The 16984-nt window shown below is 43.4% G+C and overlaps 1 protein-coding gene and 1 long non-coding RNA gene across 2 annotated transcripts in view; both read right to left on the bottom strand.

Moving 5' to 3' along the window:
- LOC137304479 (uncharacterized) overlaps positions 1 to 795 on the bottom strand; it is a 37069-nt gene extending 36274 nt beyond the window's left edge. The window contains exon 1 of the long non-coding RNA XR_010958582.1: positions 19 to 795. This is a non-coding gene — a long non-coding RNA (uncharacterized lncRNA). The remainder of the gene's footprint in view (positions 1 to 18) is intronic.
- A 7501-nt stretch (positions 796 to 8296) lies between these two features.
- Positions 8297 to 16984, bottom strand: part of xab2 (XPA binding protein 2) — a 38145-nt gene continuing 29457 nt past the window's right edge. The window contains exons 14-19 of the mRNA XM_067973083.1: positions 15442 to 15632; positions 14302 to 14424; positions 13356 to 13527; positions 11393 to 11519; positions 10654 to 10763; positions 8297 to 8617 (exon numbers count right to left, since the gene is read on the bottom strand). Of these exons, the coding sequence (XP_067829184.1) occupies positions 8556 to 8617; positions 10654 to 10763; positions 11393 to 11519; positions 13356 to 13527; positions 14302 to 14424; positions 15442 to 15632 (785 nt within the window). The 3' untranslated portion in view covers positions 8297 to 8555. The remainder of the gene's footprint in view (positions 8618 to 10653; positions 10764 to 11392; positions 11520 to 13355; positions 13528 to 14301; positions 14425 to 15441; positions 15633 to 16984) is intronic.

The raw sequence follows: 16984 nt of genomic DNA, 5'->3' as shown, positions 1-16984 counted from the left end.
TATTTTGTTTCTATTTACCTGAAATCTGATCCTTCTAAATCAAATGTTGAGTGTGTCAAGTGGAGAGCTCAGTAAATGTAGAATAGTGCGACAGTAATTACGTTGTATGGGGCACTCTCCTCCACGTGAGAACGATCTTGATGTACAACATCTGGAGGGAGGTCGGAACGGACAAAACATCGGCAAGTATGGCGCAGCAACCCGAAGGCTTCGAGTGCAAGTGAGTTATAGGCCTGGAATAAGAGTTGAGAATGCTGGGAAATGCACAACAGGTCAATCAGCATCTGAAAGAGAAAGATAGATCAGTGATCTGGATCGGACCCTTTTAACAGCAGTCCGGAGTTACAAGCCTAGTTACAAACGTGAACCATGGCGGACAAGACCTGCTGGTCCATCCATCCTGTCCCACATAATTGTGATACCTTATGTGCACTCTCCATCCCACACAAAACCATGTTGATCTCCTGGGAGAGGTGAAAAATCAGATTTTAAAAACCCAGGCCAATTTGAGGGGAGAAAAATCTGGGCAATTCCTCTCCAACCCCCCCCACCAAGGCAATTGCAACTAGCCCAGGAAATCACTTTAGCCCTGAATTCCAGCACAGTTATCCTGCAGGTTGAACATTTGATGTCATGACGCTGAGTGGGTGAATTAATGAGCTGAGGTTTTCCAGCTCAGCTGGCGGAAGAGCTGCAGAAATCCCAGAAAAATGGGGTAGACGCTGTCTTTCCGGGGTTTCTGTGGACGAGCAGGACCACCACTGGACATTCACCCCCCTCCCCTTCCCCAAAGTGTGGCACAGACCTGATCGAGAGTCTGTGAAAAATGCAATCTTTTTTCTTTCAGATGCTGATTACCATTTTCAGCTTCTATGTCGGATCTCTTTTTGTTTTATACCAAATGTATTTATTTTTAAATTTATTCTCTGGATATGTGCGTCACTGCAAGGCTTGCATTTATTACCCATCACGTGTTGCCCTTAAGGAGGTGGTGGTGGGCCGCCTTCTTGAACCGCTGCAGTCCGTATGGTGAAGGTGCTGTCAGGTAAGGACTCCCAGGACTTTGACCCAGCGATGAAGGAATGGCGCTATATGTCCAAGTTGAGATGGTGTGCGATTTGGAGGAGGAGGTGATGGTGTTCCCATTCACCTGCTGCCCTTGTCCTTCTAGGTTGTGGAGGTCATGGGTTTGGGAGGTCCCTTGAGTTGCTGCAGTACATCCTGTAGATAGTACACACTGCAGCCAGGGTGTGCTGCTATAATTCAGCCTCTACACTCGAGGTTTCTGTTGAGATGCAGTCACTTTCATCAATCTCCCATCTGCAACCAAATTATGAATTGAGATCTACCACAGCACATTTTGTTCTAAAACCTCTAAGACCACACTGGCTAAATATAGTGCCTGGTGTGGGACTATAATTGGATCTGTACTCCTGGGCCAGGGAGGAGAAAACCATCCAGATGTTTCGGCTCTTGATTGTTAGCCAATGACCACAGCTAGAAGGGACATGGGTGCAGATGTTGGGTGAGGACCAAGTCCAGCTGTCTTTCTTACCCCATGGGCCGATACTGGGCTGCTACTCTGCCTAGGCTTTCGCGTGAAGAAGGGGGCATGTGGGTGAGGTACAGGCGTGGGAGTTTTTTTGGGGGAGGGGGGAGAAAGTTAATCAAACAAATCATTCTTGCCAGAGAGTGGTTAGAATGTGGAACTCGCGACCACAAGTAGTTGTTGAGGCGAATAGCATAGAGGTATTTAAGGGGGAACTAGATAAACACATGAGGTAGAAAGGAATAGAAGGATATGCTGATAGGGTGAGATGAAGTCTAATGGGTGTGAGGAGGCTCGTGTGGAGCACAAACACCAGTATAGACCAGTTGGGCCGAATGGCCTGTTTCTGTGCTGTACATTGTGTAAATCTCCTTTTCTCTGGTTAAGTGCCATGGAAACCACCATACTTTTTTTCATTTGCAATGTAGCAGTGATGTCACCACGTGGTTTTCTTCAAATTTCCTAATATTTAAAGAATAAAAATTGAAAACAATTTTTGTTTGTGATATGTAACATTTTGTCGATGTTTGCGGCCTCTCCTCATCCATTGTACCTTCCCAAAATGATACAGTAATGTTAGGACCCATTTGTCTGGCAACTTGGAGCTGTCCCAATAAAGTTAGCATTTCATAGTGTTTCTGGCTTCAAGTACAACTTCCCATTGGCTTTAGGAACAGGAGGTAGGCCATTTAGCTCCTTGAGCCTGTTCCGCCATTTAATTAGATCATGGTTGATCTGTATCTTGGTTCCGCTAACTGTAGCTGTTGCAGTGTTGTGATTTTTCACATCAAAAATCCCTGTACTTTATCCTTTGAAGAGTGATATACATTTCCCTTCAAAAAAAGTAGCAAATTCTAGAGCTTTATTGGTGTGTTGCCAACTATGGGATTGGCTGTGTACCAATGTAGCCTTCTGTATAGCTCATTTCTGGTACTGTCCTGTGTCAAAGTCCAGTGGCCTAAGGAACGCTAGTTCCAAAGCAGTACTGATATATTTGACGGGTTGTTTGCTTTGGGCTATCAGTGACTCGGAAACACTCTTTCTCCAAGTCTAGTTAGTGTGATATATAGTCTTGTGCCATTTGCCCCTTGCTCACACTCTGTTTCACACCCTAATACGCCAGCTGGAGAGGACATCAGAACAGAATGAGTTTACAAATTACTGACCCGGGCAAAATTTTTTTTTTGTGCCATCGGCAAATTATAGACTTGACCTGAGTCTGGATCTTAAAGTACACCTGAGAGAGGAGGGGGAATGTGGAGGTTTGGTGCTAAAGAAGAGAGATGAAAATTGCTTGTTTCTTGGACCCAAAGCAAAAGGAGGAGCTGGAAGGGTTAAACTGCCTTTTTGTGTTTAACTATTTGTAACTAACATCACTCTTTCCCTGTCTGTTTTATTTATCTATCCTTTATTCCATCTACAATGCGTTTATTTATTTTAGTGTCAAGCACAGACGGGCCTAATACGCTGCTCAAATCATATAAAATATTCATATTTTTAAAGATATTAATGGTGAAATTCCTCCTGTGTTTTGCCAACTGTTTTTGCTAAAAATTATCAATAGGATGAATTTCACCTTTTCCAACATCCATTTTAATTCAATTGTTCTCAACACTAGAATTTGAATCCATTTTGTCCAATTCATTAAATGTTTTTAGCCCTTCAATATAATTTTCCAGAGGTTTAAAAAAAGGCAATTTACAGCATCAGAGTATGTAAGTCCCAGTTGTAATTCATAAATGTGCAAACTATTAAAGCATTCATTGGCGGTTTGTGTAAATACTGAAATACTGACCTCTAGCCAACTGGTGCAGAGATATTTCAAAGGAATGAACATAGGAGCAGGAGGAGGCCATTCAGCCCCTCGAGCCTGTTCCGCCATTTAATTAGATCATGGCTGATCTGTATCTTAACTCCATTTACCCGCCTTGGTTCCGTTACCCTTAATACCCTTGCCTAATAAAAATCTATCAATCTCAGTTTTTAAATTTTCAGTTGACCCCCAGTCTCATCAGCTTTTTGGGGGGGGAAGAGAGTTCCAGATTCCCACTACCCTTTGTGTGAAGAAATGTTTCCTGACATCACCCCTGAACGGCCTAGCTCTAATTTTAAGGTTATGCCCCCTTGTTCTAGACTCCCCCACCAGAGGAAAGGGTTTCTATCTATCCCATCAACTCCTTTAATCATCTTAACTATATCAATTAGATCACCCCTTGATCTTCTATACTCAAGGGAATACAAGCCTCGGCTATGCAACCTGCCCTCATAATTTAACCCTTTAAGCCTCCAAGTATCATTCAGGTGAATCTGTGCTGTATCCCCTCCAAGGCCAGTATATCCTTCCTGAGGTGCGGTGCCTAGAACTGAACACAGTACTGTAAATGGGGTCTAACCAGAGGTTTATATAACTGTAACATAACTTCCACCCATCTTTGTTAAGTTCATTTTCTCACCTATATAGTGAGCCGATGAAAAGTTCTCAGTGTGGCACGAGATCGTGACGGGAGCTACATTTTTAACCTCAGTTCCCGAGTAACTGACAGCCAACCCTGCACAGCACTCAAAATTCTCCCTGCAGAAAATCTAAAACAGTAGAAACAGTGAAGCATTTAGTTACCACTCCCCTGGGACGAGAAAATAGGTTGCATTGCATCCTACTCTCACACGTGACTATCACTGCTTCCACAAACCTATCCTGCCTGTAGACTTTGTTAGTAACTCACTGCAATTGCCTGAAGAGTAATTGTCCTGAAACTCTGATTAAGAATAAAGTTTAAAAATTACAAACATTCCCCCCCCTCCCCACTATGTAAACAATTCCTGACGTGAGTGGGAGTAGTAAAGGAAAGAGACTTGCGTTTATGTAGTGCTCCTGAGACACTGCTGCAGCATCTCAAAGTACTGCACGTAGATCACTCGTGCTCACTGACCTACATTGGCTCCCAGTCCGCCAATGCCTTGATTTTAAAATTCTCATCCTTGTTTTCAAATCCCTCTGGCCTCGCCCCTCCCTACCCCTGCAACCTCCTCCAGCCCTACAACCCTCCAAGATTGCTGCGTTCCTCCAATTCTGGCCTCTTGCACATCCCCGATTTTAATCGCTTCACCCTTGGCGGCCATGCCTTCAGCTGCAGAGGCCCTAAACTCTGGAATTCCCTCTCTAAATCTCTCCGCCTCTCCTCCTTTTAAGACTCTCCTTAAAAGCTACCTTTTTGACCAAGCTTTTGGTCACATGTCCTAACATCTTAAGTAGCTTGGTGACAATTTTTGTTTGGCAATGCTCCTTGAGGTGTTTTATGATGTTAAGGATGCTATTATAAATTCAAGTAGCTGCTGTTGCATACAACAGGGTTCCACAAACAGCAGGATGAATAACCGGTTGATCCATTTATAATGATGTTGGTTAAGGGAGGCATGTTGGCCAGGGCACCAGGTGAACACTCTCACCTTCCACTAGTGCCGTGGGAACTTTTAACATCCGCCTGAACGGGTTGTTTGAAGACGACTAGTGTAGGAAATGGCAAAATGCCAGACTGTCGGGGGAATCTCAGCTGAGGCAAACCTTGGGGATGTTTCGACTCTGAATCTAACTCACGCTATACCTGACTGCAGAGTGTACGATGCTGGGTGCACTAAATAGGACAGTGTTCCATTCCCCACTACTATCATCTCTCACTTCGATGAGAACAAAATTCACTGGGTGAGGGATCGATTTTTTCACTTAACTGCTACGGTTCCTAAATTAGATTTATGCAGCTTTGCATCCCTGACAAAATTGAGTGAAGAAAGGCTCCCAGAATAGCTCATTTAAATAATTCAACAGTACTTCATAATGATGCAAAGTTAACATTTGGATGCAAATGATATATAAATTGCCAGATGTTCCATGCTTTCCTCCTCCTCAGCTATTCTGCTGTAACCATTTAAACCTCCTAGACCCATCTGCTGTTTCTTTACTTGTCCCATTACCACCCCCTTTTGCCTTGCACCATCATCCCTTTTGTCATTTAATCACTCCTGCTCGCCACTAAATCACAGACATAGGAACAGGAGGAGGCCATTCAGCCCCTCGAGCCTGTTCCGCCATTCAATTAGATCATGGCTGATCTGTATCTTAACTCCATTTCTGCCATTCAATTAGATCATGGCTGATCTGTATCTTAACTCCATTTATCTGCCTTTGCTCCCTATCCCTTAATTCCCTTACTCAACAAAAAAAAATCTATCTCAATTTTGAATTTTTCAATTGACCCCCAGCTGTTTGCAGGAGAGCGTTCCAGATTTCCACTCCCAAGGCGGGTAAATGGAGTTAAGATACAGATCAGCCATGGTCTAATTGAATGGCGGAACAGGCCTGAGGGGCCTACTCCTGTTCCTATAGAGTATGTGCATGCAGCCTGGAGTTGCATTGAGATGGAAAGATTTGTTTTAAGTGAATACCTTTAAGGATGTGACCATGGTTAAGTGGCTGGAGTAAAATATTAATGCATAGCAATCCTTCAAAGTACAATAAGATAATACAAGGGGAAGGAAATCTATGTGCCACGCATACATTGGACAGCCAATTAATACAAGATCATGGTGAGTAGCCCAACCTCCCATATAAATGCTGAGTCCAACACAAGACCGGGCAGCCAGTACGAGAAGTTTACAGAATCCAACAGGTCAGCTAAGGTAGCTCCATTAATTGGCCAACCAAATTGTGTGTGCAAATCCCACTGTACCCACCGACTCCGTGTACAGACCCCAAAATCTGATGGCTGAACTGTCAAGGGGCTGGATGCGAGAAGCCAGTGGCTGCTTTTACTTCTCATGGCCCCCAGAGGAGAACAACCCAAGTGCATTGCTCTCCCACATTTATGCTTAAACAGTACAGCCGGTCTCTGCAGGTTATCTCAGCATCCTGCATATGCACAACTGGTTATCACTGTTTGGTCAGTGTGCAGACATGCGAAAACCGCACTGAGGCATCGGCAGTGATATCGTGAATTCCGAAACTTTTAACAGACCACGTACTCAAATCATGGCATCACGATGAGGACACACACGCCAATTCTGAATCAGTGCCTGCATTGGAGTTTCGAAACCAGAAGCAGTTAGGAAGACACCCCTTTAAAAAAAGAGCGTCTTCCCTGTTGTTGGGCTTAGCAAATTAGTTTATTTTAGGGTTGCTGCTGGCTGCACGATTGCCCTAGACTCACCCCTCCATATCTCTGTGTCCTTCTCCGGCCCTACAATCCTCCGAGATCTCTGCGCTCCTTCAAATCTGGCCTCTTACGCATCCCCGATTTTCATCGCTCTGCTATTGGCAGCCGTGTTTTCCGCTGCCTAGGTCTGAAGTTCTGGAATTCCCTCCCGAAACTTCTCTGCCTCTCCTCCTTTAAGTCGCTCTGTGCAACCTACCTCTTTGACCAAGCTTTTGGTCACTTGTCTTTATGTGGCTCGGTGTCAAATCTTGTCTGATTGCGCTTCTATGAAGCGCCTTGGGACATTTTACTACGTTAAAGGCGCTGTATAAATACATGTTGCTGCTGTTGTCGATGGGCTGTGTGGCTTATTTCTATCCTGTGGCTTATTTCTATACTGTGACATTCTAAGCCCTAGGATTAAACATGAAAAATGGCCACTTAGCCTCTATAAGAAAGCTACAATGTGTGATCAAGGCACAGTTCTTGTATAACGTGCCTCTATGAATGCCATGGACCACATCAAGGTATAGTAGTGTAACACTACTGCCCTGGCCATGGATTTTCCATACCGTTCACCTGAGGAAGGAGGAAGCCTCCGAAAGCTTGTGGAATTTAAAATAAATTTGTTGGACTATAACTTGGTGTTGTAAAATTGTTTACAACTGGCCATGGATGGCATAGCCTTTCACAATGACAATTTCTACACGAGGGCACTGGTCCAACATAGGGATGTACAGTAGCAGACGAGACCACTTCGATCAATTAGTCCCAATACTCAAGATATTACACACACGACCCCTCAATTTCCACCTCTGCCAGGTATTTATCCAGTTCCCGCTTGAATTTGCCAACACCATCTCCCTTCCCGGACTGTCTGTTCTTCACTTTCACCACCCTGTGTAAAGTAGGTTTAATCTTAACTATTTACCTTGTCTCTTCTGAGCTTTAATGCATGCTCCCTTTATAAAGTTTGCAATTATAGACATGCCAAACATATTGAGTATTCTAAGAGTTATAGATAAATTGAACCCTAATAACTCAATAAACTCTTCTGGCATGAATTTTACCCTGCATCTAGTCAACCTGACAGCACTATCGGTACATTAAACTCTCCCCAAGCCGATTCCATTCCCAGCTACTTCGTAGATGAGCTAAATGCATTTGAGGGTAACAGTACTTCTAATGTTAGCCCAAATCTCTGTTGCATAAGCTATCAGATTTACTGTCTGGTTCATCTGTGTACAGCACTGGGGACCATCGGGGGCTCTCAGGAATTCGGGATTTCTGTTATCACACCTGTACATTTTGATGGATCAGATGCTTTCTGCAGTGACAGCACTGCTCATCCATGGGTCACCGACTATCCACGGGGAGTATTAGGATGGTGAAGCCGTGGGAGTGAATCAATATTTTAGGAGAGAATGGAAAACACTGGTGTAGAGTATAGAAAGATGGATGGAGAAGTGGAAAGTCAAAAAAATTGGTCTCAACTGACTCCCGCACAAAGCAAAGCAACTGGAACCACCCTCCCCAACTAAAAGAAACCCGACTTTGGCTGTTATGTATTTAGTAGAATTCAGCTTTATTAATGTAATAGGAATGAGCTTTAAATCCTTAAAGAAACTGGCTCTAGACAGACATTTATATAAATACAGTTCAACAGTGAAGACAATGTCACTGGCTGGTACAGGGTGAGGAACCTGAACACAAAACAGGTTGTGAATGGGGAAGCAATAAATCTTTGTATCAGTCCAACTTTTTGCCAATTAAGAGGTACTTTAAACATCACGAGCAACGACTCTGCATGGAGTGACAGTTCAGTCATCCTTCAGGCCCCCAAACACTGCCGAGGGGACAGTTTTCTGTTCAAGTGGCACCTCTGAAAATAGATAACCAAAAAGTTAGGTAACTTAATAAAAGATTGGTTAAAATTATTTTGGAAATGTTAGTTTAAATAATTTTCACTGAAACTTCCAACACTATAAGCTCTTATCTCTTTAAACACCGGCAAGTGGAGGGAAATCACTGTACTCTCTCGGCTGGGCTGTTCTGTAAGTTTTCAGCTCACACATTATGACACAGAAACTAACATCACAGAAATAAAGCTACACAAATGTCTGGAGTTCCTTCATTACTGTGATATTAACCCCAAGCTTTAAAAAAAAAGCAACCAACATTCAGGTTTACTTGAAAATAAAGAAATTAAAACCATACTAATTCTTCTTGTCCTATTGTCCCCCTCCCCATACTTTCATATTTTCTATCAGTTTGACTTATTATTTTAAATAATTTTATATTTTTCCGACCAAACTGAACCTGTTTTACTTCTAAACTGAGGAGTCTGAACATCAATGTCACTTTTTTAAAAAAAGAATTGAAGCTTGGAATGGGGCAAAAACCCACCCTTCTGTATTTGGCTAAGTTCCTTATCTCAGCCCTGCTGCCGCGGATGGGAACGGTGGCAGAGCAGCACCCCAACAGGGTGGGAGGGAAAATTGGAGGGGGGCTTTTCACCCGTCTCCTGGCACAGCCAGGCTCTCCTCTTCACTACAACTGGTCTGCACAAGTCATGGCATCTCAAAGCAATTCATTATATGCGGAGCATTTTGAAACTTTTCTCAGAGGCATGGTAAGATGCTATATAAATGGAAGTAAATTTTCCCATCATTCTGTCACCGGATTTCTGTATTTGTTGACTTAACAGGACATTATTTTTCTGATTTTGCACACTAATAATTGTTTTCTGCTGTTCTGGCAACATTTGAATTTGGGCAGCTGACACTGTCTCTCAAAAGTCGGGACGGGGCGGGGGGAGTTTCTGGGAGAATGTGCCAATGTTCGTAGAGAGTCCTCGAGAAAGGAACTATATTTGCAGGGGGTCCCTGCGACTGCGTCAGATGATGGCTTCACATGGAAAAGTCTGAAAGCCATTAAGGGGGCTACATCAATAATGTCACTGCAACAGTTTGTTAACTGAACTCCCTCGCACTATCAGGCTCAATAACTCCTTTGAGCCAGTTCCCTGGTTGGGATGAGTAACTCAAGTTTAAACAAAAATATTCCCCACTCCAAAAGAAACCAAATAAATCTTGCAATCTTTTTTATGCCCATCTCTTTAATGTTTAATTTTCCGCTGTTCTCCTCTTACCCGACGTATCGCTCATGGTGGGACATAGTTCTACAGACACTGGCAACATTCTAATAGCTCACTAAACCAGCTATTTTTCTTCCATGTGTAAAACTGGACAGGGAGTATCGCCAAGTCATTCAACACAGAATGGCTTCACAGCCTGTCTTCACTCGATGTCCACATGGTTGTTTCCAGCTGGAATTACTGGATACCAATTAAAAGCAGGTGACTCTCTCCAATCCCAGGGGCGCTGAGGCCAACTAAAGTGGCTATATTACAGCCTCACTGAAATCAGCTAATGCAGCAGACTAGAAACCAACAGCTTCCTGCAGTATACCACACAGTGCATTTAATTTTTTTTTTTGTGAAGGATATGTGTGGAGAGTCCTATTTAAATAGTATCTATGCATTATTACATACACTAATACAACTATGTATAACTAGCTAATTTAAAATCCACGAGCGCCATTCTTTGCAGAGAAACAAGAGGAAAACCAGAAATTTATTGCAGCAACGCAAACTCGTAGAGTGCTCTTAATGTGCTCAAAGCACTTCAGAATGGAGTGGGGGGAAGCAGGCACGAGCAGCAACAAGGACAAGAATTAGGGAAGGTGACCGAAGGTAAGGTCAAGAGATAGGTTTCAAGGTAGCTTTTGAAGGTGACGAGGGAGTTGGAAGGATGTAGGAGGTTTGTTAGAAGTTTTAACAAAGATGCTTCAAAAGTGGAAGTGCTTCTTTACTCCGCCCACACTCTCTCATCATTAATGCTTGTGAATCCCACATACCATCAGGTTCATCATCACCGTCATCATCGTCTTCATCCTCATCGATATCAATCTCATCCGGGTTAGCCTGCTTTGTAAGCTCAGCGAGCTCACTGCGAGATGTGTCACTCCTGCAATTGAGAGTGTGTCAGGACAGTAGGATAACACAAAGCTCTTAAAACTTTCAGAACATTGACTCTAAAGAACCAGAATAGATTTTCTGCAGCAAAAGAAACAAGGTTACAGTCTATTAAATTCATTCAAGAATAAGTCCAATGAAAATAAGTGTTGTGGACCTAATGTTTTGTACTTAGGGTCAACTCTATTATGGCCTCTGTTTCCAGTCCCAGAAAACTTCTCATAATTTCCTCTATAAAGGTCACCAATGTAAACTTCAGCCTTTCAATTCAGCCCGTTTGTATTATGTTCCATTATATTCAACCTGTACATTGCCACTGGCACCTGGAAAGAAGAACTGAGTCGAGCCCAGAGCTTAATTGTTTCTGAAGAATCACAGAGGTTCGGGGAGAAAGGAAAGAAGGTGGGAGGAGGGCAAAAAGGTTCCATTTTGGGTCAAATTCCAGGATCCTCTACCAGGCCACTGAGGGTGCTGGCAGAGGTCAAGGAGATGTCCATGGCTGCCTGTCCGAGCAGACACAGCTTTCAGGATACACAGCCTAAGAGAATAAGGAGGGGAAAACACATCAACATGAAAAAAGCGACTTGATTCACATTCAATTCTGCCTGAGTCACTACATACCTGACAAACAGAATCTTGTCTTTGGGTTTAGGCCTTTCCCTTTCGACTTCTTCTGCCAGCTGTTGCGCTTTCTGCTCCAGTAATTTCATGTCATCCATTCCACTTTGTCCAGGTGCAAGATCAGACACTGCACAATAAATGGGAGGGGAAAAAGCCGAGTTTACTGAATACTCCATTCTAGTCTGTTAAATGATTTAGGGTTTTTAAATCCCCCCCCACATGTAACACACTTCAGTGAGTTTTCAGATTGGGCAAATTACTTAAGACTGTAAATTCCCCTTTAAGGGCCAACTCGTGGGTTATTGCTCCTTTAAATTTTTTTTTTAAAAAAAACATCGCTTTACTTATACAAAAGTAATACCAGCTCTTACTAAAAATCACAAGCAAGAATCTTATTTTATTCCAGCAACTCAGGGCACAGGGCAGGGAGCATAGCCAGAGAGTTTTATGCAATTTCAGTTTACTGAGTATACTGAGACCTATTAATTTATTTTGAGTGTGTTCCTAATGAGTCACAGCTTCAAAAATAAAACAACATGGTCCTAACACTTTTGGTAAAACTCTGGCCAGACATGCTGCACAGGTTCCTCTTTGCCCAACACTGCTACACTGAGTCTGCAGGGAAAGAGCTGGACTGGATAGATTGTGTTTATTGTGCAATCTAGGTGAAGGGCCAAGGCTTGTAGTGCAGGAGGCACCTCCAAGGTTAAACAAGAGGTGAAGTAACTGGAGAAGCAGTGGTTAGAGTGACGCCAGGATTTTCACAGCCCGTAGATTGTAGGGGGAAGGGAAGACTGAGGGAGGTGAAGAGGGGAGTTTCACAGTATTGACGTTTTGAGAAAGAATGAGTTACAATAATAGGACAGTGTGACTTCTGGTCTCTATGGGGCAGCCCTTCAACATGTTTACAACCCAGCACAGTGGCTCCCCTGAAGGTCCAGCTTGTTAGTGAGCATTCAAGTTAAACAGAGCAGGAACATCCCGAGTTTGATCCCCAATCTCTGTTGAGTCAGTTGATTCCAGTTGCAGCATTAACAGGGGTGCTATACTTGGTCTTCAGCATCCTTGGATTAGGCAAGGGAAAAATCAGCCATGGTTCCTGCTGTCCAGTAATTCTGGAAGCTTGTATATTTGGACAAGATCACGTTTGGCCCCAAAACTCACGGTAAAGATCGGAAGTGAGGAGAGGAAAAGGTACAAGTACAAACTCAGAGGTGAGGAATTAAGAAACAAAATTTCAAAATGAAAGATGAGAAGGGAAAATTATTTATCCCAATATTAACGTTTCCCCCTGTGGATTCAGACCACCATCCTAATGTGTCCAATTCTGGTCACCGAGACGCAAGGGAAACATTCAAGCCGTGAAGGCAGTGCAGAGAAGAGTCACAAAGCTTAGCTCTGAGTTAGGAGGAAAGGTTGAAGAAACTTGGGACTTTTCATCTTTGAAGGAGGCGTCTGAGAGGGAAACAAGATTGTAAATGGTATGCAACGGTAAATCCAGAAAATTACTTGCGAGAGTAGGACAAGGGTCGTAGCTTCAAACTAGTTAAAGTGTTGGGCAAAGAGGAACCTGTGCAGCATGTCTGGCCAGAGTTTTACCAAAAGTGTTAGGACCATGTTGTTTTATTTTTGAAGCTGTGACTCATTAGGAACACACTCAAAATAAATTAATAGGCTACTCAGTTGACATCAGGAAATTCATCATGCAAGAAGTGATTAACACATGGAATGGACTCCTTGATTGAGTAGTGGTAGAACTGAAAACACCGCCATCATTAAAGAACCAATTGTATAATACAATGGAGGTACTTTAGGTCTGTTCTGGATGGATGAACTAAAAATGGGCCAATGGGCTTGGTCCGCCTGTAATTATCTTGTGAACCCACGACTGACAATCACCACTTTATCAGTATTTCAGTCACTTGTCTACTTTAGCCACATAGCCGGCTGGTAAACAGCTTACCTGTGCCCGTGGCGTTAGTGGAGGCTTTCAACATCTGCGAGGACATGAAATTGACCTGCGTGTTGTACGTGGCCTGCACGCTACGCTTAATCCGCAACATCTCGCGAATGGTGTCCTCGTTACCATGCCGGATCTCAAATTCCTTCCAGGTCTGCCAGAACGATGGCGTTATCTGAAAGCAAGCGGATCGTTATTTGTTAATTAAAAAAATATATCATCTCTAGTATTTCCACAGGATAGGGGGCGGATAAGATCAAATCGCGCTGAAAACTAAAAACTGTCCGGTGTACTGAATCATTCCTTTTTTAAAAACTGTAAAGAGAAACCAGTGCACACAGAACTATAGAAAATCAAACCCCACCCGCACAACTTTTTAAGACAGAAATCTCACTCCAAAGTCTAATTCTGCAGCTGCCCTGGTCGCTTAAAGGCACCTCCCCCTATTGAGCCACACAGACTAGGAAGGTCTTAAGTTCAAGGCACGTTCTGTACTCAGTCAGCTGCGGCAGAAACTGGGGTTGAATAAATACCCAAGTTGGAAAAAAATCATTTCGAGGTTCCTGCTTCCGATTGCTATTCAAAAGATCTCTGCTGGATAGTGTGCATCAGGCAAGGGCTGGACTTCCTGCCATGTGTCATCCGAGGTCAAGTAGCCTGTTGACACTCACTGCTAGGCTCACACATGAAGACAGGCTACTCAGTTGAGGTACCAGAACGGCACCTGTGGAACATTTCCCAGGAGGAGTGGATGCCTTTAGGGAAGAGAAGAGACAAGAGGAGAAAATTGGGAGGATGGGGCGGGGGGGGGAATCTAGTTCTGTGACACCCCCCCCTCTCCCTATCACAATAAGTCACTGATCAAATACTACTCCAACAATGGGAATTAAAAAAAATCTCACAACTGCCCTTAAAGAGTGAAAGTAAAATGCCAGCTACGGAGACCTACCCTTGGATCACACAGCTGGGAGCAGTAAGAGTAAATGGACCGAGCTCGGTCAATTTCACCCAGTTTGCATTCCATATCAGAGAATCGCAGGCACATATCTCGGGCATGCTCATCTGGCAACACCTGGAAAGAAAAAATATACATATTTTACAAATACATTTACTATCCCAATTTCAAAATCATCATTTCATCGCTCAGACACCACAGTGGAAAACATACGTACATACAAAATCAACGGGCAGGAAAAGGCCAGCTGGTCCATCAAGCCTGCCCCACACCATGATCCTGACTAAAAAGACTTCCTCCCCTCCCAGCCATGTGATCTCCTGGGACAGGCAAAACACTAGAAAAAAACCCCAGAGCCAATAAGGGAAAAAAAACACTCCGGAAAACTCCTCTCCGACCCCCTAAATCTCTCTCAAACACTCTGCTACTTCACAAATAGTTAATGCCGCACAACCCCCCATCCCATCACATTCGAGAATGCTCATCGCAGAGCTGCTGTGCACCGTCCCTTGTGTGGCACTGCTAAAAAACACTTAATGATGCAGCATTTTTTGATTGGTGAGGGGTTGCAACTAACGATTAGGTTTAAGCAGAGCTGCCAATCAAATACCACACTGATGGAGGAGAGGATCTGGGCTGCCAGGGTCCTTCAGCTGCCAGGAGTGCTCTGGTGTGAGGGCCCACTGGATCATTTCTCTGTTCGAACTATGCTAATTCAGTTAGTGACCATAATAAAACTTCATTCTTTCAGCATTTTACCATCTAAAAAGAAACACGGGTCCAATGTAGTTTCTAATGCATTTTTCCAGTGTGCAATCCTTTCAATACAATTCAGTTACTATAGTTACAACAGCTATCCACAGCTCTCTCTCATCAGTGCACTCATCAGCTGAAAGACCATGACACCTCTGATCTGCTCCTCCATCGCTGCGATATTTGAATGTCAGCTCTGCTTCAAGCTAAGCGATGCTCACACCTTCCAGACTTCACTTGAATTACAACAAAGAAGATCCAGTCAGCCCTGCATAGGGCGAACTTTTGGCCCCGGGCATTGGCTTTTTGTAGGATCCCAGGCTGACTGAAAAATCCATTTGAAATAGAATGGGATGAGAAGTGATCAGACGCTTACTGTACCTCAATCGCCTTCTCGTAGATACCCCGCGTGTGGGTAACTCCATAGATTTCTGCTGCTCTTTTAATGTAGATGTTGTACATCTCGTACTGCTCTAAAGACTCCACCGCCTTGGTTGCTCGTTCATACACAGCCATGGCATGTCGGGCTAAGCCATACTCCTCCTCCAGCTTGGCGTACAGCAGGTAGACAGCTGTAAGGAATAAGATTACAGCTGAACAATGATGACTGATCAATAGTGGCAGCCTTTTACTCCAATGTAAACAAACATATATAACACACACATTTTTTTCACTTGTATAGTAGATATATAAAAATAAATGCTGCGAATCTGCAATTAATGAAGAAGTCAGACATATGCAATGAGTCAGTCAGCACTTAAGAAGAGAAATGACAGGTAAAAGTTTGGAGTGGGTCGCAATGCTGCACAGGCCCGGATAGGCTCCTTCAGTGCTGCAATTTCTAGGAAAAGATTTTCTAATGATTCTGTTAACCTGTTATTGTCTTTCAGACACTATCTAACCTGATATATATTTCCAGCGATTTTGGTTGACAAGAATATGTTTACCACGGACATAAAACGTATAAAAACTTAAATCAGTACAGCATCATTTAGATCTCTTCCTCTTAGCACATGCAGTGTTATATACACAATACCTCATTCACTTGACCCATTTTATAGTGCAGCCCTCCTATGGAAGGCACCCCCCACTTCCTCCAAAATTCAACCTATAATGGTCAGGAGTGGGGGGGGGGGAACTAGTAACAATAGGGTCCAGTTTGAGGGTTGGAACAAGCAGCCAAAAGGTGAGAGAAAACGCTCCCCCTCCAACCTTCCTTAAGGCTCCATTATGGATTCCGGGAGCTTGGAAAAATTGAGAGAAAATCGTACTGGGATACCAATGAGCAAGGTACAAATTTCTCACTAATGCATGCTTCGGCAACCTTCGAATAGCAAGTGATGGCTGATTAAATAGGAATCAGACCTGGATTATGCAGCACCCAACTACAGGTAAGGGGCAGTAAGTGTACTTGTACTAATTTAGTCTGCAGGGAACTAAAAGTACACTTGGTCACTGGACAGTCACGTAGTCACAATCGGAACTTCAACTACCGGATTGATCTAAAGATCTGCAATGTCACGAATGGACGTGTACATCAAATCATGAACGGAAATGAAACAGTGGGAAGTAGTAGGTTGTTACAGGTGGGGATGAACAGAGTTTCAGACTGTTGGAGGACTGAAGGGACACAGACGACAGATGTTGGAGGACTGAAGGGACACAGACGACAGATGTTGGAGGAGTGAAAGGACACAGATGCTACAGATATGCAATTAGACATGAGAAACTGAGAGGAGAAAAAAAGGATGAGGGGGGAGGGAAGAGAGAGAATTTAAGCTGAAATAGAGCTTCTTCAATAGCAATGCACAAAATGGATGGCTCTTATTAGTGAGAAATCTAGCTGTATTTGCAAGTTAGGAGAATGAGAAGGGAAATTCAGAAAAGTAACGACCATGCTACACCTCGATAAAATGGAGACACG

Source organism: Heptranchias perlo, chromosome 37 (genome assembly GCF_035084215.1).
Source record: "Heptranchias perlo isolate sHepPer1 chromosome 37, sHepPer1.hap1, whole genome shotgun sequence".
Lineage (NCBI taxonomy): Eukaryota > Metazoa > Chordata > Chondrichthyes > Hexanchiformes > Hexanchidae > Heptranchias > Heptranchias perlo.
Note: the sequence above shows the minus strand (reverse complement) of the source record. Positions and strands in the feature narration are given on the sequence as shown.